This window comes from Lycorma delicatula, chromosome 6, assembly GCF_047948215.1.
Source record: "Lycorma delicatula isolate Av1 chromosome 6, ASM4794821v1, whole genome shotgun sequence".
Taxonomy (NCBI): Eukaryota; Metazoa; Arthropoda; class Insecta; order Hemiptera; family Fulgoridae; genus Lycorma; species Lycorma delicatula.
In genome coordinates, this window is record NC_134460.1 from 3,810,340 (window position 1) to 3,837,325 (window position 26,986).

At 33.6% G+C, this 26,986-nt stretch overlaps 1 protein-coding gene across 1 annotated transcript; it reads right to left on the reverse strand.

Moving 5' to 3' along the window:
- Positions 1-17,856: 17,856 nt before the first annotated feature.
- On the reverse strand, positions 17,857-20,867 carry LOC142326478 (uncharacterized). Its single transcript, XM_075369053.1, has 2 exons — positions 20,785-20,867; positions 17,857-18,506 (listed from the first exon to the last, which is right to left on the reverse strand). Exons 1-2 carry the CDS (start codon positions 20,794-20,796, stop codon positions 17,955-17,957), a joined length of 564 nt encoding a protein of 187 aa, XP_075225168.1. The 5' UTR covers positions 20,797-20,867; the 3' UTR covers positions 17,857-17,954.
- Between the last annotated feature and the right edge of the window lie 6,119 nt (positions 20,868-26,986).

A 26,986-nucleotide genomic window follows, 5' to 3' on the forward strand; every position in this document is an offset into this window, starting at 1 on the left:
ATTTTATGTTTTGTTTTGTTAATACGTTAGTCTGATTTTTATCGACCTTTCACTGTTGCTTTCCTGAAGGTGCTTGATACTCGATTCCTTGTTTGATATTTATGATACGAACAACATCGGTTGACTTTTTTATGTTAATGAAATTCACATAGAATAAAGCATAACATACACAAAGAATAATTTATAGACGCTCACGTTTTCAAGTAAAAAACATCGATTTTCATTCATTCATATCTGTAATGTTTTGTAGATCAAGAATGTAAGAAGATAAAGAAATATCTTGAAAGAGAGGGTCAGTTTGATTACGATAACAATTTTTTTTTTTAAACGTACATCTTAGCCTGTTTCTCTAGGAAATTCCCGAACGCTAGACTCAGGTTTAAGTCAAAGAAATTCACGCGTTTCAAAATACCCTTGTCATATCGCTTTTAATTACTGCTAGAGACAGCTTCTTTCAATTCGTTATCTCTCACGAATCATTTATCATCTAAAAATGTGATTTTGGCTAGCCCGGCGTAATTTTTATATTTTTCACCGTTGCCTTGTACTCGGTAATCGGCTCTTCTGATATAAGTTTTATGAATTTTCATGTTTAGAAATTAAACAGAAATTCATCACTGCTCTGAATTTCAATCGGGCGGCAATGAGAATTGTTCTAATCGTCGTTTACGATTCATAATATTAAAATCATTTATTTTTATTATTGTCGTCGTTATTAATTAGTATATATTCGATTCTCAGCCCTGCGGAGGATGGCTGATGCTCTGATAGATGTATAGATAGAATAGCAATTCGGGTGGCTAGGGGCCCGTCTGGATGCTTACTTCGCCAAGACAGGAGTTTTTAGATCTAGCCGCGGTTAGCTTAGACATTTGCTGTTAGGATGAGAGTAGATGTATGGAGAACTCTGCGATGGAACTGCGGTGTAGGAGGGTCTAGACATTGAGCTCGCTTTCGAAAGCCGACCAGAGTAAACATAGATAGGGAATGTTTTCATTAGAGGATTATTACATTTTTGAATCTGTTTCTTGATTTTTAAATAAATCCAGAGGAGTTTGAATAAATTGAATCGAAGGACAAAATTTGTTTTGTCGGTACGAGGATACTATTTTTGGTGCTTAAAGACTCGATAAAGTAATGATCTGAGCGCAAAGTGTAATTCAAGATAGATATAGAAAGCGATTTCGTGTGAAACCTTCGGTGTTAGAGGAATCGCGCTTCCGCGAATCGGTTAATTTGATAATTGAAGGTTGTAAGTTACGGTAGTGGTCGTGGTTGAAAGAGGCCGTACAAAAGCGATAGTAGGTTCTGTAAATACACTAATGGAAATGTCTGCCAAGGCTGTTTCGGTGGCATCTTGACAGAGGCAACGCTGATGACTGTGTTGTGTTATAAAGTTTAGAGGGTTTAGAAGACCTCCGGCAAAGCCTATCGGGGCTAGGAACGAAGGGGGTGGTGTGGCGATCGAGTTCGTCTACTACAGGCGGGTGTCTTCTCTTACGGGGGTCAGGATATATCAAATGCCAATGAGGAGTAGTAGAGCACAACCGGCTCTCGATAACTCGAATCCTAAGGGAACAAAAACTTATTTAGAGTTTACAGTTCGAGTTTTCAGACTTTTTAGACTTAGAGAAATTATAAATTACTTCTGCTCTGTTTGAACCCCTCGACCGTACGCTTTTCAACATCGGAAACTCAGCTTCTATTTTTCGCTTAGATTATAAATTACCTTCACTGACGCGTTTCAGAATCTCTGCCTCGTTGTTCAGCATCGTAAATAAAGTACTAAATAGGATGCTAAACTCACGAACAATGTCCTTTTATTCCTTTCCCGTGCGTTCACTGTTTGGATAATTTTAAATTTATCTCCGATAATTAAACTATCCACTTTCTTTTAGCACTAATTGCGCTGTACTTAAATACAATAAGATGTACAGTACACGCGCACTAGACTACAATTGTTGTAAATAAAGTTAACAAGTCAAACATGAGGACAATGATCACGCACACCGCTACACTAACAATTGTGCAGAAATCGACATATTACATACAATACGCTTATTTAGCAGAATTCAAGTTAGCCAAAAACTTCGGCAAGAACTTCGAGATGTAAAAGTAATGTTCGAGAAATTCGCCGAGTGAGGTCTCGATTTAGACATGGTAATTCGAGTTATAGAGGTATACGTTTGATCGGTTAGAAATGTAGAGGTTTTAGTAAGGTAGGTTTATCAAGGGAAACGAAAAAAATTGCGTTTTCAAGGATTTCAAATTATCAAGGTTCGTATTATCGAGACTCGGCTGTATGACAAAGATTGTCAGCAAATCGTTTCCAGTTCAGTCCGAGTTCAGTTCGGTAATAATCTGACAGTAAAATTACGGATCCTTCCTTCTAAGAAAACTCTTGCGTATATGAAAATTTTATATTTTTTTTTATTTAATGGTATTTTAGAAAAAAAATTGGGAGTTCCGGTTGTATTCTGTAGGAACTTCAGCTATTAGGTTTACGACGCGACAACCGAAAAGAAAACACCAAAAGAGTCGGTCGATATCAAGGATATATTTTTACTTTCCCCTCTACTTACCGCTGTAGCAGAACTATTGCTCTAAAAGGAAAAGTATTGTAATCGATCCGATTTGGACACGGGGGTTTCACCGGATCTTGACTTTTTGACACATAAGGAACGCAAAAAAGGTTGTAAAGCAAGGTCACCCGCAGTATCTCGAGATTTCGCCTGATTAATACCATATTTTTCTTAGGCGCATTTGTTAACAAATAAAAAATAACAATATTTGCAACCACCACCTCAAAAAATGCTATTGTAATCGTCTGCTATGTTGCGACGTCAAAGGTGAGCGGTAAAATTAAATAACTAATAGCATTTAAAGGGTAAAAAAGTAACTCGGTCTGGTCGGATCTCAACTCGATCGCCCGGTCGACTCGGTACCTAGTGCGTTATGCCTCGCGTTTACACAGTTTGCCCACCGTACAAGCGAAATTTGTTCTGTTAGTTGCGAAATTATATCAGTTTAGTTAGTGCTGACCATCACCACTGGTACCGCCACACCCGCGCGAATTAAATACGGTATGCGCGCGCGCTTTAGTTAGAATCATCGAATTAAATGCCGGCTTCCATGGCGCGATTGGTAGCGTCTCTACCTTTCATCCGGAGGTCCTGGATTCCAATTTCTCCGATGAGCATTTCATTTGATCGATCGTTTTTGTTTAAATTTATACTTTCTTAAAGTTACCCGTTACTACTCCGGTAACATTCGACGGGGATCTGAGGTTTAGTTCAGATACTTCTTACGCTAAAAGATTTCGGTACGAGCGAAGTTGTTCTTGAGAAAATTTGAACCTATTTTCGGGTGGCTGTTTAATTTCTATGGAAAAATATTCTCTTTGGCCGATTAACACAATAACATTAATATACAGTATATGCTGCATTAATTTCCCGAAGAAAATTGAAAATCTAAATTTTTATTTACATTAATAAATTGGCCTGGTTTTGTCAATAAAATTATTTAGTTAAAAAAATATATATGGGTACCTTGATGTCGCCTTGTTTTTATATATATGTTGTCAAATTTTAACTTTTTGGTCCAGAGGGTTTGAGATCAAGCTATGTAAAATTGTTTGGAAATAATTAAATAATTCCTCTACATGTAATCGACTTAAAACGTTTTGGAATTTTTAATAACTTAATAAGTAAATACTTTGTTTCTTCGTACACTTCTCTATTTTTTACTACGATTTTACAAAAAAAGATTAAATTGGCGAAAACTACCCTTCTCCCTCTTTTTTAATTTTTTCCAAAATCGAATGCTACCGATGCCCTGCCTATCAATAGATATTTTTTGAGCGATTTTCGAAGAATTAATGTTGAGCCGGTCCGAATATATTAATCAAAACATAGGCCTGCACTTTGCCTACTGCTGCAGCAGCAATGGAGCTAGAGAAGGAAAAGTAAAATTATTATACCGTTCGTAAATAATTAGTAATAATTTTGGGATTATTAAAAAAATTATTTATTATAAATTATAGCTTTTAGAAACAATGATAAAAAATAATTGCATTTTAACTACCTAAATACTTGTTTTTTAGAAAAACTAATATCGTTAAAATAATACGTTTTATCATGACCCGCAAGCAGTCCAATTGATGTTTGATTAAAGTGCTTCATTTGCACGAATATTATTATTATTTTCTTAAGCGTGATGAAATACTCGCTCGCTTATCCGTACTAATATAAGGTACTCATAAAGTAGATAATATAATTTACATATTCTATCACACCGATCTTTCAATGCAGTACACCATAATTTTCTTCTATAATTTTAATTTTAAAAAAATGTTCACACACCCTTTAATATTTACTGAATTTTTATATTATGTAATAACGTTTTATTATATTCGTTTTATTTCTGTAACTCGGTTTTTATTTAATATAATGATTAAAATTTATTAATTTCTTATTACGGTTTATTTTAAATAATCTTCCTATATAATGTAAAAGAACATTTGAATTAATTAAAAGGAAGCGTAAAACATTGAATGTGTTGCATTATATGTATACGGTTATTATTTAACGACATAGCTGGTCGCTAACGCTGATATTTGGAACGCGTTCTTGGAATGTCACGAACATACTGGCACATTTGAAACGCGACGCTCATACTACTTCGCCCGTATACGTAATTTTAAAAGAAACATGTCGTACTTGCTCGCTTGGAACGAGAAATACTCTCGGGTTCGTGTATGGACGTAAACTTCAAATTTCATACGATTCAACTATGCACTCTTAAGAATTTCGTACGGTTTAAATACAAAATGTTTTTCGTGCGTTATTTTTAATAGCTATGTTTTTAGCTTCGCGCAGTAGGTTCGGTTGTGTGTTGTAAGAAGTAAAGTTAAGCGATCCCTTAAATTTACTAAACGGTAAAAACAAAAGAGCATTTCCAACAAAACTTTTAGTCGGATAATGAACGTAAAAACATGTAAATCAAAAGAACTTGTTAAGCGAGCGACAGAGTTATACCCGTATTAATCTATTTACGGGAAAATAATCCTGATGATTTAAAAAATTACTTGAGCTTCAAGTTTTGTTTTTGATAATTCATTAAATCTAGCTGGATCGTTAAAAAAATACCATGAACACCATTTCACACATCGATTGTGCACTTAAACAATCGATGTGTAAAATGGGATTGCTCCAGTTTTCGAAAAGTATTTTCTTAAATACTTTTTGAAATCTGCTTTATTGTTTCCGTTTTACTTCCTTGTACGAAGTAAAGGAAGTATTGTGATCGGAAAAATTTCGGTTTTCAGATTTCAACGGAAATATTCATTTTGACTAGTTTCGGCTTGATTTCTGTACGTACGTCTTTATGTATATACAAATGTATCTCACATAACTCAAAAACGATTAGCTGAAGGATGCTGAAATCTTGGATTTAGGACTGTTATAACAACTAGTTGTGCACCCAAAAAAGAAAAACGCCCAAAATTGAAAAACTTTGGATTTTTGATTTTTTTTAACTGCAGTAATAAACCCTCATTGACAGCTTTTCAACGATATATCATAAGTAGTACTTACTTTCATTGGTTTCAGAGTTATAGTCAAATGAAATATTAATTAATGAAATATTTGGATCTTAGAAGGGAAAGGCACTTCGGCTCGAATCGGACTTATCTCCTTTTTTTTAACTTTTTTTTTTATTATACTTTGATTGAGTGATTTATCACTCAATCAAGTATAATAAAAAAAAAAGTTAAAAAAATATTTTTTAATATTTTTCAATATTTTTAAATATTTTTTATATATATATATATATATATATATATATATATATATATTGATTTTAACAACCTCTGATTGTAAAAAAAAATTCATGATAAATAATAACAACAATAAAAAAAAGTATATATATCAGAAGTTATTAATGAAATAAAATTTTAAGTACGTTTCGTTAAAAAAAAAGAAAAGTGTATATGTAATTTAATAGGCGTACAAGGAAGTCAATGCGGTGCCCACATCAGAGTTTTTGGTCAGGGACTACTGGTTTCACATTTTCACCCGACAAGACAAAATGTGTAGTCTTTTCTCGGCTACGGACCCCTTCTAATCCGCGGGTTTTTCTGAACAGGGAGCTTATTACTGTCTCTACTTACGTCAGGTTTCTGGGTTTGCTTTTTGATAGCCGTCTTACTCGGGTCACACATATGAGGGATTTGGGGACAAAGTGTTCCAAACTTTTGGATATGATGCGGGTCTTAAGTAACACCAACTGGGGGGCCGATCGGTCGTGTATGTTACGTTTTTACTACTCCCTTGTTCGTTTCAGTTTGGATTACGGTTGTGTCGCCTGTTCCTCAGCTCGTCAAACCGTACTTCAGATGCTGGACGGTGTGCATCATTCTTTTCTTCGGCTTGCCACGGGTGCGTTTAGATCAAGCCCTATCGCAGGCTTACTTGTAGACAGTGGTGAGCCATCACTTTGGGATAGACGGGACCAGCTTTTGTTATCTTATTTTGCCCGTCTCAGCGGACAGCCGAATCACCCGGCTTTTGACCCGGTTCTTAAGAATCCTAATTTGAGGAAGTATGAGGACCTTCCACGTTGTACTGCGCCTGTGGGTGTCCGTACACGACGTCTGTGCTGCAGCGTATGAATGTTAGCACTCCCTCGTTCTTTCCATCATGTCCGTGCTCGAATCCCCCGTGGAGAATACACCGTGTAAGTTTTACGTGTGGTCTTCCAACGTATGATAAACAATCAACGCCACCTATTGTTTACCAGCAGGTGTTCCAGTTTCTCCTCACTAAGTCGAACCCAGACGTGGTGGTATACACTGATGGGTCGGAGCATAACAGTAACGTTGGTTGTGCTTTTGTTTTCAATGAACAGACTTATATGTTTGGCCTACCCGGTGTTACGAGTGTGTTCACCGCGGAACTACTCGCTGTAGATAGGGATCTAAGTATCGTTGGCCCTAAGTATAGGAACATTCTTATTTGCAGTGACTCGTACAGTGCTCTCCAGGCGTTGGAAAACCTTTATTCTGGACATCCTGTCGTCGTTGGCATTTATGTTAAATTCGCTGAGTTAGAAAAACGAAACAAGGGGGTAGGTTTTTGGTGGATCCCTAGCCACGTTGGGATTCTTGGTAATGAGAGGGCGGATTCTGCTGCGAAAGTTGCGTGTATTCAGCCTCCTTTCACCACCCGAGTTACTACCTTTGATTTTATTAATCATATAAAATAATCACTGCGAGCAAGGTGGCAAAGTGGCTGGACGGCTGTCGTCGATAGTAAACTTCGACGGATTAAAGACTCAGTGTTGCCGTGGGGCTCCTCTTGTAGGAACTCTCGTCGTGAGGAAGTGGTCCTCTGCCGGTTACGGTTGGGGCATACGAGGATCACACACGAATATCTAATGTCAGGAGGAGACCCACCCCTGCGCACACGATGCAACTGCCGCACGACTGTGCACCACATTCTCGTGGACTGCGTATGTTATGCGGCATTGCGTCGTCAGTTTAATATACCCAGCATCATTCGTGATGTCTTGGGCACTGATGGCAGGGTTTTGGAGCGAATGTTTCTCTTTTTGCATAGTACTGGGTTACTGCAAAGGATTTAATATACTTATATATGTTTTTCTGTAAGGAGGGTTTTTTAATAATTTTAACCTTTATTTTCGATTTGATTTTTTAGTTTAATTTTACTATCCGGGGTGGGGAGTTTTGCACAACCCATCAGGGTTAGGTAAGTTTTTATACTTTCTTTATTCTATTATTTTATCTTTACTGTTTTATCAACTTTGTCGGTGATATTAGTTTTGGGTTTTCTTTTGCCTTCTTGGCTTGTTTTAGTAAATTTTTATTATATGATTAATATTACATTTATACCTTGTATAGCTTCTTATTTCGGAGTTATATTGCACTTTTAATAATAACTACCGGGCGATGATAACGCACAAGCGTTTTTCGCCCACAAACAACCAAAAAAAAAATCAGATTTTTTATTTTCTAAACTCTTAAAATTTTCGTACGTTGTCATTTATAAATTGTGGTTCGTGTAATCTTTACTGTCCGCTATTCATAAACGTGGGTGGCATCTGAAAATTTACATAAATTCCAGATTAAAAAATCATGACAGTTACTTTAATCCAGTATCGCAAATTCATAATTGAAATTATATATATTAATTATAATAATATAATAACAATAATATATTTTAATAATAAATATTAAAATCATTCTACAACATGTAAAATACCAAATATATGTAGTACATTATGCAACAAGCCTACAATGATAGCCATTAATGCACGAGTGCGAAGTAAGTTACGACACACCAGGCTCGTGTCGTAAACTTTGCAAGAGTGCATTAATGACCATTATAGAGAGTTGCATACCGTATTTTTTCTGCGGCAGAGAAAATATTAGGATTATTGATTTAAATTAATGATAGATTACATTTTTACCGAATACTTTTTTACTTTTTCAAGGAATACATTAAACAGTACATTTCTATGGCGATAGGTTTTTAGTCATAAGTTCTGCCTTTTCATATCTTTTACAAAAGTGTCAGTGAAGCTATTATGCTATATACTGGAGCTGTCTGGGCTCACCGCTTGGCTTTTAGGTGTTACGCGGACATTTTGCTGCGGGCCCAGCGACTCCTCCTGCTGACTGTTATAGGCGGTTATAGAACAGTTTCGCGAGAGGCAGTCTGTATTATACCGGAGTAAAACCAATAGATATCTTGGCTAACGAGCGTAAGGAACGCTACATTTCCAAGGTAAATAACCCATTGACGTCAGAACGAAAACAGGAAATTGAAAACCGGGGCCTTGCGACTTGGCAGGACAGGTGGGACGAATCCCCGATCGGTCGCTACATTCATAGCATATTTCCTATAGTGTCTGATTTATGTGCGATTAGATGGGTTCCCCCAATCGGTATATCACACAGTTTCTCTTCGGGCATGGTGCCTTTCGGGCGAGTTTCGCTAGGTTTCGTTTGGTGGATTCGAGTCGATGCCCGGATCGTGGGACTGATGATACAGTCGAGTACGTCCTCTATGTCTGTCCCTGATATGAGGTCGAACATTCACGGGTTGTTATGGAACTTAAGAGAATACGTTCCTTTCTGGATCTTCGTACTAACTGGATGATCTACGAGGAATGGTCTATAGTAGATGTTTCTTCGCGTCCTTGCGGTCTGTAGAGGGAGTTTAATTGAGGTATTTCATCGTGGTAGGATTCCGGCCAAGGCATTAGATTGGTTGGCGGTAGGCGCATTGACATCGTGCCACGGTTATATTGGTGTTGTTTGTGATTCGATTTGGGGCTCCCGCTGGCAGGTCTGGCCGCGCTGCTGGGGTATAGCAGCCTGTGGACCGGGTGGGAGTGCGGGGTTTGTCTCCGGTTCAGAGTGAGGTTACGTTCCTCTTGTTAGGTGACCTAATTTGGTCAACATATTTGGCTGTAGGTCTGAATTTCTACGTCGCGTAAAACATAATTTTGAGCGGTATGAGTGTAGCACTGATTTAATCTAAAACTCGTTCGTTTTCCGAGGCATTCATAGTTACGAACGTTGTTGTCAAATTCGGACTAGGCGCGGGGTTTGAGGGAGTCATGCCAGGTCGGATGTGAAGATGTCCGTTTGAGGCCTACGTGAAGGTAAAATTTGATTTATATTTTACTGATGTAAATGTCTGCCGAGGCATTTACATCGGTAGCATCCCGACCGAGGCCTGGCTGATGACTGCGATATGTAATCAGTTAGAGGGTCTAAAGACGACCTTCGGTCGGGGTTGGGATGTGTGTTGGAAGTAGAAGATTGTAAAATTGCTATTTAAGGGTGGCAACAAGGATCCTGCGTTACTTATTCGTATAGGCCCTTGACGTTGCTTCTAGTTATCGGTAAGGTCTTTGAAAAGGTTCTGTATCTGCGTGTAAATGAGAGGTTAAACTCGAAAAGATTGTTGATGGAGAATTAGTACGGGTTTCGTCCCGGAAAAGGTATTGAAGACGCCATACTCCGTGTGATGAGTGCGGTATCAATCTATGAGACGGAATATGTCCTAGGGATTTTCCTGGACATTTCCGGAGAATTTCATAATTTATGGTGGCCTTCTGTTATTTACCAAATTCAAAAACAAGAATATACTATAAGTAAATTACAAGTTATGCAAAGTTACTTCATTCATCGGGATTGTGCTGCTCCGCGAGGGCAGTCATGAGGTTGGCAAGACGTTGTCCAAAGGAAGTCCCAAGGGCAGCTTGTTGGGTCCTTTATTGGGGGTGGTGGAGTTCGATTCTCTACTGTGGCTGAGATTGCCCAGCGGGTATTGCATCGTAGCTTATGCTGATGATGGACTCCTGCTGGTCGAAGGAAGCTCGCGCGCGGTTGGAGGTTGAACTCCGAGTCGCTCAAGCTTACAGGATGCTTGAGCTGTGGGGGTCATCAATACAAGATGACGTTTAGCCCGAAAGAGACCACAATGATGCTCCTCAAAGGCCGTTTGGCAGTAAGTCGACGAGTCCGTGTTTCGATGGCAGGCCAGCGTATAAAGTATATCCAGGTTTAAAAGTACCTCGGGGTGTTTCTCGATGGGAAACTGCAAATTAAGAAGCACCTTCAATACGTCGCGGAGAAGGCAGCGAAGTACTGCGATCGGTTTGCAACGCCTTCTTCGATATTCGACGTGTGGTCAATTCTAATTGGGGTTTTAATTTTAAGACCATGAACATCCTGTGTAAAGGCGTGCACGAGGCTATTACGCTATATGCGACGCCTGTTTGGTCGGATAGGTTAAAATATAAAAGTTATTGAGACATATTATTAAGGTCTCAACGCCTAATATTATTAACGATAACGCGTGGTTACCGTACTATTTCACAGGAGGTAGTCTTGGTGATTGCAGGCGTGAAACCGAGAGACTTGATTGCGACTGAGAAGCAACAGCGGTATGTTTCTAAGAAGCACGGTGAGTTAACTTCTGATTAGTTGACTTCGAGAGATTGAACAACATGCCAGTGCATTGTGGCAAGCCAGATGGGATGAGATGGAGGTTGGGCGTTATACGCGTGATCTCTTTCCAAATGTTTATGGTTTGCGTGACGCCTCTTGGGTACATGCTAATAAATACGTGACGAAATTTCTTTCCGGCCATGGTGCTTTTAGGAACAGACTGCAGAAATTAGGCTGGTAGATTCTGTTGTGTCCTCAGTGTAGACAATTGGTCGACAACCACCATATTCTTTATGAGTGCTCGAAATACGAGTTAATGCGTACGCAGACCATCTGTCGGCTTGATTCTTATCGGGTCGGCGTTGGATCTCCGTGTAAACTGGAGGAGCCAGGCCGAATGGGCAATAGTGGAGTGCTTTATACTGTACTGTGGCAAAGAAAAGGATTGCTCAGGAGATCTAGAGCCCTGCTTGGATCTTCTTGTATTATGTTTTTGTGCTTTGTTTTGTTGCAGTGTTACTGTGTTTTTATTGCTCCGTATAATATTTTTATGTTTCGTGTTGCGTGCTGAACTCACTTTTTACCTTCTTCTGGTCGGTAGTTCAGTTCCTTTGTTTATTTAAGTCCTTTCAGTCTTTCTTCATAAGATGTGTTTTGAGTTCATTAAATAGTAGTACACCGATGGAAAAGTCAGTCGTGGCATTCGCATCGGTGATATTTTGACCGAAGCGGACTGAAATATAAGAGGGTCAGGATGTGTATTTTACTACTCTCGTCTAATGTTATCAGATGTAAACTGTTCGTGCTTCAGAGAAGTATAATTTCGTTCTTTGCAGTCGTGTTTCTCTAAAATGCCTTTTTTGACCGAGAAAAGGGTTACTATAGTAGAAGCTTAATGTGCGTTTTGAATTCTTACAAGAAACGCTTGAAATACTCGAGGACAAATTTCCAAACGCCGTTATCCAAACAAAGCGTAACGTACACGGATCGTTTAAAAAATGATGGGGTAAGACGGGGTTAGTTTCAAATGGAAAACAAAATAGGTGACCTTCCGTTACGACTCCAGTTATTCAAAAAGATCGACTTCTGCCGTCGCAAAAAAGATCTATATTTTAGTTATCACACAAAACAAAATAAAATACACATCTTGCTGTAAGATTAATTTGGACGATTGAATTTTGATTCGGATGTCTGAGTGTGAACATCACGATGAGAAAATCGGTGTACGGTGTACTGTTACGGGTGGTCTTTTAACGGGGTTTCTTTTTTATCTGTAGAGAAATGTATCGTACAATTTACGAAAATTCTACGCTCGATTGACAGACCTTGAAAAAGGGTACGGCTTCTTCCAACAAGACAGAATGATATGTCAAACGTAAAAAAATTCACAGGCACGCGTCTCGCGGCTTTTACAGAAGAATGTACTGTTAACAGTGGGCAGTGGTCTCCGTGTTTACCAAATTTATCTAGTTCCAGTTTTATATATATATATATGTGTGTGTGTGTGTGTGTGTGTGTGTGTGTGTGTGTGTGTGTATTTGGAAAAATATAAGAAAAAAGAAAGAAGTAAACGAAAATGTCAATTGATTCCACGGTAAACTACTTACTCTAGAAAAAAGTTTTAACTTTTAAAAAAAGAAAAGATATTATTTATATAAAACGTATAGCATCGTAGAAAGTTTATAAAAATATTACGAGATATTTTTTTATAAAATATACGTAGTAACCAAGAATTACGAGCGGGTAATTTTTTAATTTACAAACTAGGGATCTATTAAAATAATGATCTTAATATTATTATATAATAAAAAAAAAAATTATTTCAACTATAAAGAAGTGATTATTTTAATCATTATACTAGTAACTAGGAGTAAAACTTGTGGTCTTACTTCTACCTTTTTTAATGTGCCATGCACATATAGAAAAAAAAAACAAGTTCATGTCGAAAGAAGTTTATCGGCTTACATGTAGACTACATCAATTTTTCATGAAGATAAAAAAAATGTAAAACGATAACGTTTGTATTATCATAATACATATTAACTGAAACATAATTTGTTAAAAATAACAATAAATAAAATATTTTCAGCATTAAAAACACGTTAGACTACATTTAACGTTATAATATTAATTTATTAATATTACGCTGTCTTCAACGTAAATTATTTTAATCGGGTTAGATTTTAAAATTAATTATCTTTTTAAAACAAAACGAAGGAAATTTATTACTAAAATATTTCCTGTAATAACTGACAATTAAACGTAACTTACCGGTTTTGATTTTGTAATTCCAGTATGTACATATACTACACTACACCGTAATAAAAATTATAAAACATAAATGTAAGAGAACATATTTTTAAAGGGAAGAAATGAAAGTAAACGAACCGTTATATTTAAATAAAAATGTAAGTACAACGATTATCCTCCAGAAAAATTTTTGTGAAAGGGGAAAACCAGGAAAACAGTTGTAAAAGTGCTTCTCTATACCCTCACGTAAAATATAACATACATAATTACTTTCAATAGTAAGTTACTGTAAAAAAAAAAAATATTAATAATTTCGCATTTCTTATAAAACAAAAAGAATCTTCATAAGTAATTTGAAATGGTCTACATCAAAAGAAAATTATTGATTAAAGATAATCATATAACCATATTAAATAATAATATCCACACGTTGTTATAGCAAAATGAGCAAACAAAACTAAAGAAAATTGTGTGTGTGTGTATGTGTGTGTTCCGAGTGAACAACTTGAAACCGAACCGCCACAGACTAAACATTTGTGACATGTAACATTAAATGAAATGAAAACGCAGAATAGATTCTGTAATAACATTAGCAAACGTTTACGTATTTACCATTTCTTTACAATAGATGTTTGAAACGATGCACCTTGTTCTTGAGTGATAAGTACCCTGAAGCAAAATGAAACAACGATGTCATTCCGTTAACATTTTATTACATTATTAATATACCTGTTTTTTTTTTCTTTTTTCCTGTTTAGCATCCGGTAACGAATACAGTATAGTCCGAATAGTATAATGTATAGTCCGAATTGTTTAATTAATAAATTCAACGGTGTTAAATTTATTGATTTTGTTTTAGCAAACGTGCATTGTCGTCGATTATATTCACAACCGTCGGTTATTATTTTTTGTTTTCTGGTCGTTTTGAAATACGTTTTAATGATGTTGACATCAAGAAAAAATTTGTATTTTGTCTATATTCGATTTATTTTTTGTTTAATATATGTTAGAAACATTAATTATATCGTCATGATCGTTAATTTGTTCGTTACTTTTTGGCAAAAATGTTGTCGATCAGTAATTTAGTTATAGCTGCCGGATAACATTTTAAAATCCATGAAATCAAATCATATTTATAATTATATTTTTTTATCCCGTGGTTGTTTGCGTCAAAAAACGATTTGCTGAAGGCAGTATCACCTTCGCTTACAACAAAAGCTTAAATTTAAGGGAAAACTTTCGGCACCCAAAATTATAAAATAAACCGTTTTCGAAACCGTGTGTATAAATAAAATTTTGTATCTTATTTTGACGTATATATTTGTGTTTCCTTAGTGTATTTTCACTCTGTATATTAATTTTAGGATATATACTATATGTAAATTAAATTTGTCGTGTATGCGGTTAATCTTGTGGTATACAGTCTTTAGGTAGATTCTAGTGGTGAACGCGTCTTCCCAAATCAACTAATTTGGAAGTTGAGAGTTCCAGCGTTCAAGCCCTAGTAAAGTCAGTTATTTTTATACGGATCTGAATAGTAGATCATGGATACCGGTGTTCTTTGGTGGTTGGGTTTCAATTGACCACACATCTCAGGAACGGTCGAACTGAGACTGTACAAGATTACACTTCATTTAAGCTAATACATATCATCCTCTGAAGTAATTTTTGAACGGTAATTGCCGGCGGCTAAACAGGAAAAAGAAAGAAAAGGTAGGTTTCACAAAAGCTACCTATTGTAATGGGTTCCGGAAAATGATTCGGCTTCCGGAAAATTTCGACATATCTTCGCGTTTCACATCCCCCAGGACCTAAAACCACCGTCAACTCAAAAGGTTATATATATATTTTTATATATATTTCACTTTCTTGTGGAAGATAACTGCCTTAATTATGCGCCAATCAGTTATAAATTGTTCCGTAGAAATAACTCGTCCCAAAATCTCGGTTAAGTTTGCAAAATCGGACCATGGGACTGGAAATGGGGGACTTTTTCGAAAAAAAAACAGTATAACTTTCTTATTAAGTAAAATATGGAATTCGTTTAAAGTTCCTAATATTCTTTGGATAAGAGCCTAAAACTTATGTAAGTAAAGTTTTTTGATATCACCCAGGTGTTTTTTTTATTTGGCCCAGGGGGTGGAAAAAAGGAGTTTTGAAGACAAAAAAATCATACCTCCTTTAATAATCACAGGATCGAGTCGGTTTAAAGTGGTCGTTAGTCCTGTTAACATTACCTAAACCTTTTGTCTGAAACAATTTTTGATATGACAAACCCTTACGACAAGGGATGACCAAAATATTGCTTGAATTATAAGATGAGGCTTGACTTATGTTAAGATGTGAAAATTTTTTTTCGCATGCAACCATTGTCGTATTGAATAAATTTGAAGTTTTTCTTAACTAAAAGGTGGAAATCTCTTTTATTACCTACTTAGCACCGGTGAAATCTACGTAAGCCTTCCAGCGTGCCGAAAGGGTTTTTTTTTTGTGCTCGCATCGGCCCGCTTAGTCGATCGATTTCCAGTGTTTTTCGAAGAGTGCCTTAATCTTTTGGTTTTACAAGTACTTTTTAAGACTGTTTGATTTTGTTTCTGCATTTCGTCTGTAACCTCCACTGTGCATCTTTGGATCTTTTCTGTAGAGAATCCGTGTGCTTTTAAGTGTTATTTATTTTTGTCTTGTCGAAAGCGTCCTCGATCCTCAGTCCAATTACGCAAATTATATTAAACTGTAAAAGGTTATTCGTTTAGGTCACTTACATACTTCTAAAATATCGTTAAAGATTATTATTAGTTAATAACAGTAATAAAAGTTACATTTATAAAATGGATTTTTTTTAATTTTAAAATAAATCGGTTTATAAATTTACGATAATATTCTTGAAAATTTGTTTTGATCGGCGTTAAAAAAATAATTGTAATAAATTAATTAAAATAAAAAATAAATTAAGGCAAAACATAACTATATTTAAGATACAAAAGTACATAAATAGATATTTTTTATTTACCAGCGATTAACAACTGTTAATCGCTGGTAAATAAAATTTGGTTTTCTACACTTTCAGCTTCAAGACTTTAAATTGTTCATCGGTCCGTCGTTGAAAATAAAAATTACGACGTCAAGAATAACTATGTTATGTGACTGTCAATACAACAATAATTTAACGCCTAATAAGAGTTATTTCCTTTTGTTCGTATTTTTTAAGCATCTATCGCATCGTATTCAACGACAGTATAAAGCCGAAGTTATGAAGATTATTTTTAAAATTTAGGCAAATTTTTCTTTCAGGTTTCATTTTGAACTTATCGTATAAGCTAAAGTAAAAATTTAATAAAAATATAATATTGTGCTATAATAATTAGCACAATTTCATCGATGTAAATTATTTAAACGGTTCAATTTAATATTTTTATATCGACCTTTTTTTGTAGTACTTCGGTGTGTCTCATACCAAAATTCAATACCATATGAATTTTTATACATATATATATCAAATTTTGTGGGGTCCTTTGTGTTTAGAGTTGTTAAAAACTCACTAGAAGAAATATTTATATATGGCTGTAAATATGTCGTGAAGTTTAGTGAAGTAGCTTGTGTGGATTAGGAAAATTGATTCTGTAAAAAAACTAAGATGGTTGCCGTTTGTAAAACCATGAGGGTTGCCGTTTATCTAAAGATGATTTTTTGCTTGTTTTTTAGTTTATAAAAATAATTTTACTCTCTATTACACTAGCGGAAATAGCGACATTGAAAAAATGTAATAAATTTTCATAAACGACTTAAAAACTGAAATTTTTTATTTCACTTTTTGTAAATTTTCATTATTAAATCCTATCGAATTAAAACCTATTTTAGCGAGACATTTATATTTTTTAAGGTGTCAATCTTTAAATAATAAAACTTTATAATTTATTATTATTAATAAATTAGAATAAATGCTGGAAAAGTTTGGTACATATTTTCCAGTTTTATATTTTTTGGCATTTTACTATATCGCCGAAGAAGAAATCTTTAAAAGAGTCTGGTCGTTTGAAATGATACTGGTCATCTGATGAATTAATTTAATCAAGAATTTCTTTTTGTTTCAATTTTTTTTTTCATTTTGAAATTTTAATTTAAGATGGATAAGTTCTTTTTTATGTATAATTTTATTTTATTTTATTTTTTTGTTGGATTATTGACTTTTTATCATTTGAAGTGCGTTATATCAATATTTTTTTAATTAAAATTTTATATTTTGTTAATCGGTTAATTTATTTTATTGTAATTTTTAAAGCAAGGTATTAAAATTTTTACTGAAATCAAAATAAAGTGGTAACTATTAAGCGTCAGTAATGTCAACGTTCATTACGGGTTTTGTGGGATAAAATAGTTTGACGTGACGCTTTAAGTATAATAGTTTTATCATTTATATTCTGATACGTAATTTTTAATTCCTTACGATTTAATTTCTTTTCGTTCTTAGTTTTGAACCGATTAAATTTTTAATTAAATTATTTACACTGAAATCGTTCATTAACGATTTCAAAGCGAGTAAAAAACACTTAAATATTATCGGCTTAAAAATATCGTAAAGGTTTATTAAAATAAGGTAAATGAAATAAAAATACATATTATTTTACGTATGAAAATCAATTTAATTTAACCGGAGCATTAATGTACAGCTATAATACAAAACGCAGGGAAAATAAGTTATCGGGGGATGGGGATGATGATGAGCTTAGTGGTATCCGTAACCGTAGGCGTATGATGGAGCGGAGTAGCTGACGACTGGAGCGGCTTTGACGACTGGAGCGGCGTAGCTTAAAGCGGGTGCGTGGTAAGCCGGGGCGGCGTAGCTGACGACTGGAGCGGCTTTGACGACTGGAGCGGCGTAGCTTACAGCGGGTGCGTGGTAAGCCGGGGCGGCGTAGCTGACGACCGGTGCGGCCTTAACGACTGGAGCGGCGTATGCGACTGGAGCGACGGCCTTTGAGGTAACTTTGTAGGTGTTGGCGTAAGAGGTGGCTACCGGTGCGTGTGCGGCGTAGCTGACGACTGGAGCGGCTTTAACGACAGGGGCGGCGTAGCTCACTGCGGGAGCGTGGTATGCTGGAGCGGCGTAGCTTACGACCGGAGCGGCTTTTACGACCGGTGCGGCGTAGCTGACTGCCGGGGCGGCGTAGCTGACGGCTGGTGCGTGGTATGTCGGGGCGTAGCTGTATGCGGCCGGAGCGGCATAGCCTCCCAAGTAGCCAGCAGAGACTGCGGCGAAGAGAAGTGGAAGTACGGCCTGGAAAACACAACAAAAAAATTAATCTATTTTCAAAACTATGTTTGGACATCGATCACAGTATTATACTTTCGATAAAATCTAATTAATACTTAAATTAAACTGTTGAACGATCGGATATAACGGAATCGATTACGCGATAAAAGTCCGTTTAAAAATTAGTCGTTTAATCGTGCACAAAAACCGAACACACTTCATTTTCTCAACCGTCGTTCTTTACATTGATCCGCTCGAAAATGATACTTCAGAAGGAATAATAAAACTTAAGTGCGATAGGAAAAAAAAGATGTTCAGTCTAATTATTACTTTTAATTTTATTAATAGACGAGTTAATTTAATAAAATAGAATGTATAGTATTCTATATGTAATGTTATTTCAGAAAATGTTATTTCGCTACCGCGGATTAATTTTTTTAAGAAATTTAATTCAGGAAGCTTTTTATTAATTAAATTTGTTATTAGCCCAATAATTTATATAAAGTAAAATTATATACTTTCACTGAAATATTACGAAACTTTATAATCGAAGCTTTCGTAATATTTGAAATTATTGACCTTTTCCAATACTAAATTTTTATTACTCTAATTATTATTAAAACAGTAAGTTATTGTTTAACCAAGTTAATAAAGTCTTACGTATTACTCGCCTACTTATTTATAACTATATTTTTAATTTGTCGTCGAATAAATAAGTACAGCTAGAAAATATACTAAATGTATTAACATTAATCGCTAATATTTTTTTTCGGTATTCGTTATTTGTGTTGAGGGATTTTCTTTTTTTAGGTTAGGTTATTTTAAATGTCACGTAACGATCTTTAAGTATTCTAATTACCGTATTTATGCAACGTAGTGCATATGTAATGGTCTTTTATACATTATTTTCTTAGGTTTTTGTATTTTTTTTTGTTTCTATATTTCTACATTAAATTGTTATTCGTAGCGAGGTGTACATTTTAGTTTAAAATTATATTAAAAATATATTCTTTACCTTTAATTATTATAAGTTTTCTAAATATTAAATAATTACTAATAACATATCGTAAACAAAATTATACGTTACATTTATATAATCGTTTAGCTTTTCTATTTAGAATATTTACAATATACATTTTTTAAAATTATGTATTCGATTTTATACAATACTACAAAAAATTAAGCTTTTTTTTATATACAAATAGAATTATACATTTTTGTATAGTTTTAAAATGAAAAAAAAAGAAGCTTTTTAGTTATTTAAGTTACATGGAAGGAGGGTTAAATATATTCTATCGATTATTAAATCGAAAGGGTTTATTTTTGTAATTTAATTTATAATGTAAGGGTAAAATATTAAAATTAATACCGTTATTGTTAACATTTGTGTTGTAAAGGTAATTTATAGGGATTACTAAATAGTTTTGTAATTTTAACCAACTGTCTATTCTCTGCTGAATTATAATTGTTTTCATTCGTATCATCCCCTAGTTTATGTTTTATCTTTTTATTTTTTCAGTGAAATTTAACTTTCTTTTATTTAATATAAAAATAATATCTTATGGATTTTAATGTTTTTTTTTTGTTACCTTTTAAAAAGTTGATGTTGTTTTTATAGATTAAGTTTTGTTTAAATATTTTCCACGGCTTAGAATTCTAAATATTATATTTGAGAGAATCTAAAACTATATAATTTACAGAAGTTTCATTAAATAATTTGATTTATTTAAAATTAAAATTATAAAATTAAACTTAAGTTGCAATTTTATGTTAGCTAAAGCACGCTTAAAAAAATGTACATAAACTTTTCAAATTAAGAACAAAGTATGTTTTATAAACTCTTAATAAGTTTGCGTTATAAAATTTTAAAAAGATAATGTTTGTTAGTTGGTAAGCGTGAACGTGTGTTACCGAAGGATCGTTTAACCTAATAAAGCCTCGATCTTATTAAAATTAGTTATCGGGTAGTAATGAAAAGGTATTTCGAACCAAAAGCGGTCTGTTACTTTTTACCCCAGGACGTATATATTGTAATACCCGTGCATTCGTGATAGTGACACATGAATATTTTAAATGTTTTGTAAAGCGCGCGTGCTTTTAATCCTCCGTTCAATTTTTTAACGTACCTGTACCTTCAAAACGCTTACTCTTGTTCTTTGAATTTGTAACTGAATGTAATGCGTGTAAGTGTAATTGTGAATGAAAATGAAAATTTACTGTTTGTAAGCCGTAACTTTTCTCGAGTCGTAAGTCTTAATATATTATATATATATAAAGTTAAGCAAAGTTAAACGCTACTGACCAATTGATACATGTCGGTTGGTTTAGTGTTGTTGATTGTTCTGCGACGAGAGAAGAACGTGTGCTGATGAGTGCATGCGTCCAGGTTTTATAGCAAACATATAGTGGTCACGGCCATCCCACCAGTTAGCCTTCTGCAAGGCGTCCTGTCATCGTCCCTCCCCTTTGGTAGTTATTTCTTGTACAATGATGAACCGTATCTATCGGGGCAACCTCCGCGCCCTAATCTCTACGTATGAACATGACTCAACAGTAATAAGATTATTGATAACGTAAGATTTTTTATAAATTTTATACGCACACGCGCGTAACCTGTAACCGCTTTTCAGAAGAAAAAATATATGTATATATATATTTGTAATGTTTTTATTTCATTCTAGATTTTATGATTAGATAACTTAAATTTTGATCTATAAATTTATTTAATATTTTTATTACAATGTAAAATAATTATTGTAACCTATTTTAATTTACTTATTTCTTTTCATCTGTTCAACTATAATTGTATAAATAATTCTACTTTTTTCATAGTATTCTTCTTAATGTCTCCCGGAAAATAAAGCTAGGGTGTATATATTAAAGCGGAAAGTATGTTGATCGTGTTAAAAATGGGGTATCGAGTTTTTTGTAAACTTTTACTTTTCAGGATCCAACTGGTTCGTCTAAACCAAATAAAGAAAATTGCATGTGCGTACGTATGACCGAACCGAGTTTCTTCAAATTTGGCTGAAAAATTTCTATATCTACGGGGCACTGATCGTATTAATTCTTTTAGAATTCGTCACGAAAATGGAGATATCGCGAAAAAATTGATTTCCATTCTTTTACAGGCGTTTTAAAGAAAACTTTATTAAAGCAAATCTGTTACCTATAATGCATATATATTATAATTCATGCGTTAAATACACTTTGAGTGTAATGATGATCATTACACATAGCCGATTCGTTTGGCTTCGCAAGATGATTTACAATATTATGTTCTGCTTATTAATTGTGAGGTGAAACCGGTTCGATCCTTACTCTTTTACTAAACTTGGCTTAGGATTTTTGAGAATCGCTGTACCATTTTTTAGAGTGATATTTGGTTTTATATATGTATAAATATATAATGTATATATATATATATATATATATATATATATATATACATTAACATTTCCCGTCACGACTTTACTCGCAAAATAGATAATCGGAATTTAAACGTAAATTCAAAAATAAATTCCTCAACGTCTCATTTTATTTTTTGAATAAAAAAATGGATAGTTACTAAAAAATACAAAGTATCTTAAAAAGAAGTGTACACAACTAGTACGATATGCGCATACTTGAAAAAAGAAAAATAGTCGGTCAGAGGTCGCTTCACTCACCCTGCCCGTTTAACCGGGTGACTCTGTCCCCCTGGATCTGGTGTTCATTATCCTCATGCTTGTGAAAATAACGATAAGTGCAAATTAAATTCTGTTCGACTTATAAAAAGTGTCAACGTATAGTAATTTATTCAGAGCGACAGTTTGCTTTTTAGATATATTTTTGTGGCTTCGCTCGGGAAATTTACAATCAGATTTATAAACGTAATTACCATCACGATGTTATCCAGATCGTATAAAGATTGATTCGAAAGCGGTAAAATAAAACGGCAAATATGTAAAAAAAAAAAATAATTTTTTTTTACTCCTTAAAAAGGTGAAATTCAAAAAGCAAAAAATTACTTTTACATATTTATCTGACTAGTATTTTCGAGTTCAAATAAGTGAATATCTCGTTTAGTACAGTCGGAAATGGGAAAAATTGCGATCATTGTTCTAAGTTTTTTTACCTTTCAAGGTTGAATTTTAAAAAATCTAATAACTATTTTTTAGATATTAACATGAAGATTACTCATACCAAAAATCAAGTTGACATCTTCATTTGTTACCGAGAAATTCACAACGTACAAAAAGTAATAAAATTAATATTACCCCATTTTAACCCTTTAAAGTCAGAATCTCCGAAAGTCCTTTGTTAGTGTGCATTTACACCGAAAGAAGAACGTATATATAAATTTTCATCAATATATCTTCAGTAGTTTATGCTTATTGTTTATGAATCAAATACGACATGTTTTATATAGCGGCTGATCGTTTGAAAAGTTACCGCATTTATTATTCAACAGCTATCAGTCCCGTCGTAGTTTTGTTCGGAGGCATGTATACCATCCTCGGGGAAAACTTTATAAAGTTATTTTCAAAGGAGTGGAACCCACCCTCTCCGCTACTCTTACTGCAATGCACGAATCTTAAACGGCAATGGTAACATTTAATTACATTAATTGACAATCCGAAAAAAATAATGAATTTTGGTGAAAAGAAAATTAAAACCCGCCTTACTCCTTCGCTCGGTAGTTGCGTTTTAGTCCAACAGAAATAACTATAAAATTACGTGATATTACTTCTTAAACCGTTTGAAATAATCATAATCTACGGATTAAAACTATGAAAATCATATTTTTAAATTACCGTCACAAAATTTCGCCCTTAAATGTTTTATAAATTTTCAAGGGTTGAAAACCTATTTTTTTTTAATGAGACGATGCAGCTTGTAACACCTCATTGGATGACCTTTTAAATGAAAAGTGATTTGGTACAAATAAAATAAAAATTGGTTCGCTGGTATTGATGTTACGATTAAAAATGTGTTTTTTTTAAAGATTGTGTTGAGATGCAGTGTTACTGCCTCAAAGCATTAGGTCCGTTCTTCTTAAAAAATGGGTTTAAGGTATCTACATCATTGAAAAATCGTACCGGTATACACGGCATTATAACATCAGTTAAACTTACGAAAAACCAATAAAGTACCTACTTCTTTAGTTTAAATATTTTACGTGTACTTAAATAGAGCTGTAGATTTCGTGAAAGCATTATAAGTGCACGATTTAATTCGACCGTGAGAAATGACGGAGAAAATCCAACTAGTATAACGAAAATTCGGTATTTTTTTTTTGGCTCTAACTCCGTTTATCGACCGATTCGCTAGGAAATCGGTAGGGTTCTATTCTCTATAGGTTTACATTAATTACCCCATCCAGTTTCGTCAAAAGCGGTTAAAATTTGTATCCTTCAGAGCGGACGAAAAAATCTTATACATACATATGAATATACACATGAGCGGGCGCAGTAGCGATTTCCAAATTCTTTGGAAATTTGGTAAAATGATTAATGATACGAGTATATAAATTTTTTTAATTTATAAATTATTGCAATTTAAGACACAATATGAACTATTATTTTTATTCTTATTTATACATATATAATTATTTCATACTAATCTTACGTAATACTTTATATTAAGAAAATGGTGAATTCAATACACAATAATGCGATAAAGGTATATGTAATCGATTACCATTTTCGTGTATCGGAATTTGCTGTTTTTTTATAATGCTATATTGCTCTGTCTAATCTACTGAAAAAGTATGAGATAAATTCATTATTAACACGATAAAAAAATGTGCGCTTGATTTCAGATTTATTAAAATTTATATTGAGTTACTATAACTGTTTTTACTATTGTTTCGAAGTTTTAACTGTTGGAAAATGACCTTTTTAAAAAAGAAAATGACCTGCATGCTATAAAAAGAGAACGTAAATAGACCAACTAGAGGAAAGAGTTATGTAAAAAATCTTATTTACGTACTGTCGATAGAAAAAAATTAGTGCTGTTTAACGAAGACGGCTGATCTGAAAATAGATATGAAATCTACGACCTGGAAAAAGAAGAGAAATATTTCTACGATTTTTGATAATGTATGCGCGTGGGTGTACAATTTATTATTTTTTGTCTATAATCGGTTTGTACGTTAAGGTAGTCGGTTATTTTATATGTGTTGATCATTATCGTATGATGTTCAACAAACATATTACTTCTAGGACACCTAATTAGTAGATTCCAGAGAACTCTTTTTTTTTAATATAAAAATGCATCAACCGTCGATTTAGCTTGTGCAGATAACAGTTACTTTAGACGATCTTTTATTCCCTCTAAGATTGGAAATTACCATTATCGTTAAATAGCAAACAGGAAAATATTGTAAAACGTTGAGGGTATCGATTTCATTTCGTATAAGCCATCTTGTTTATATTATTATGACAGAAGGCGAGTAGTATACTGCGTTTGAGTAGTATGTTTGTTTGTAACCCTTTTACTATAAAACCTATTTCATGAAATAAGTTTTAAAAAATTCATCTCTATCGCACAAGGCAATACGGTATTTTAAAAATAACAAATGGCAGAAGTAGTTGCCCGTCGATTAAAGGTATTTGAAAAGCTATTAAAAATATATATTTTAGGATTCACAACATATTATACGTTTTTTTAAAGAGTAAAAATATGAAAAACAACATTTCAAAAATTGAAAAAAAAAAAAAAAAAATGTTTACCGATCGTAATTCTAATATCTATTTTGAGATCAATCGTCTCGGTTCATCAGAATCACTATTCTTGAATTTATATAAAGTATTTTTGTATAATTTTCAGTCTTCCTCGGCATAGTCTACCCTTTTTGTGTTATACAGGCGGTTTTTATTTTTAATCGACCAGGAATTAAAAATGACAATCATAATCGTAAAAATAATAATAGAAATAAAAATTATAATAAATCTATAATCAGGTATTAAATCGACTTGAATAAGATACATATATTTTAATGTGTTTTTTTTTTAACTTCGGGGACCACCGTTAGGTATTGTTACAGAGGAAGAGATGAACGATTTTGTAGCGTGTAAAAATGCCATGCCTGAACGGGATTCGAACCCGGGACCTCCGGATGAAAGGCGAGACGCTACCCCTCGCTCACGGAGGTCAGCTTTAACACAGTGAAGATTATAATACTATTAGATTATTTTCAAGAAACGGGGAAGAAAGTAATAACAATAAAAAATTAATTAATCTTTAAGTAATCTGATCTGATACTATTGTAATAAGAATTATAATACCTATTTCGTTTTTAATAACCCTATTTATTTACAATAAATAAGTAAGAGGTTCAAGAGGGAAAAAATGAGTTACTTGAAAGTTTATTCTAAGTACGAAAGTAAACGATAAAATTCATATTTTTAGGGGTGGAAAGTAGCTCTTACACCAGTGATAATGACTGAAAACCGTTCTATCATCTGATAATGTCTTACGAGGAATTAATAAAAGGTTATTTCTATTTACTCACAATAGTCAAATGTAAAAGAATAGTTGAATCTCAATTTTTTTTAAGGGTGATTTTCGATAATTTATTTATTTTATTTGTATTTACCGCGATGCAATTTTTTTCATACACGGAAAGAGTTTCTGAATAAACCTTTCATTATGAACAATTACCTTTGAAGTGTACCTCTCCCGGCTATATCCCCCCCCCTTAATACACAAGACATTCCGTCAAATGCATGCTTAGTCTTCTTACTATTCGTGGAAACGTTTCCAAATCGGTTAAAAAAGGTTCTTATTGTTACTTATTAAAAAAGCATCGGCTTATTAAACAGACTGAAATACTCGTATTTATAGCGCTTATATAGTTTTTAATTGTACTCTAAATACTAATTTTATATTTAATTCAGAAATTCATTCATTTTTGGCTAAACCTTTCTGCCTAGTCGGAAAATACACCCTGAATAACGGGTTAGAAAAAATATACTCCGTTAGAAAAAAAATAAAATGATTTCATGTGATAATATTAAAATGTTTAATGTATGCAAGTTGAAGTTTAAAAATGTTCTTATTATTATTTCCATAAGCGCATTTACCAGTTTCTTATATAAATCAATAAATCATTGCAATGAAATAATCTGACTTCCACTAATTTACAATGCCATGAGAAAAAAATGTATTTTCTTTTCAGGACGTACTTGATCTACTGAACCACTTTCATATTTTCATATTGTATCGCTTATTTGTATACGTGCAATTTGTTGCTAATCGTACTTCATAATCGATTACATATTATGTAATCGATAGGTAAAACATACGGTTTATTTCATCACATCTGTCAGTTAATATATAAAAATACTCCTTTTTTAAATAATAATAAAAGTATTATTATTTTTATTATACAGAATTGTTATCTTACTTTAGAATTGATCGGTCTAATTATTTAAGTTTACGAACTATGATTAAGTTGAAAATTTTAAGATTTATTTATTTTTGCTTACGTGTTCAAACATAACTACTTTATTCAGAGG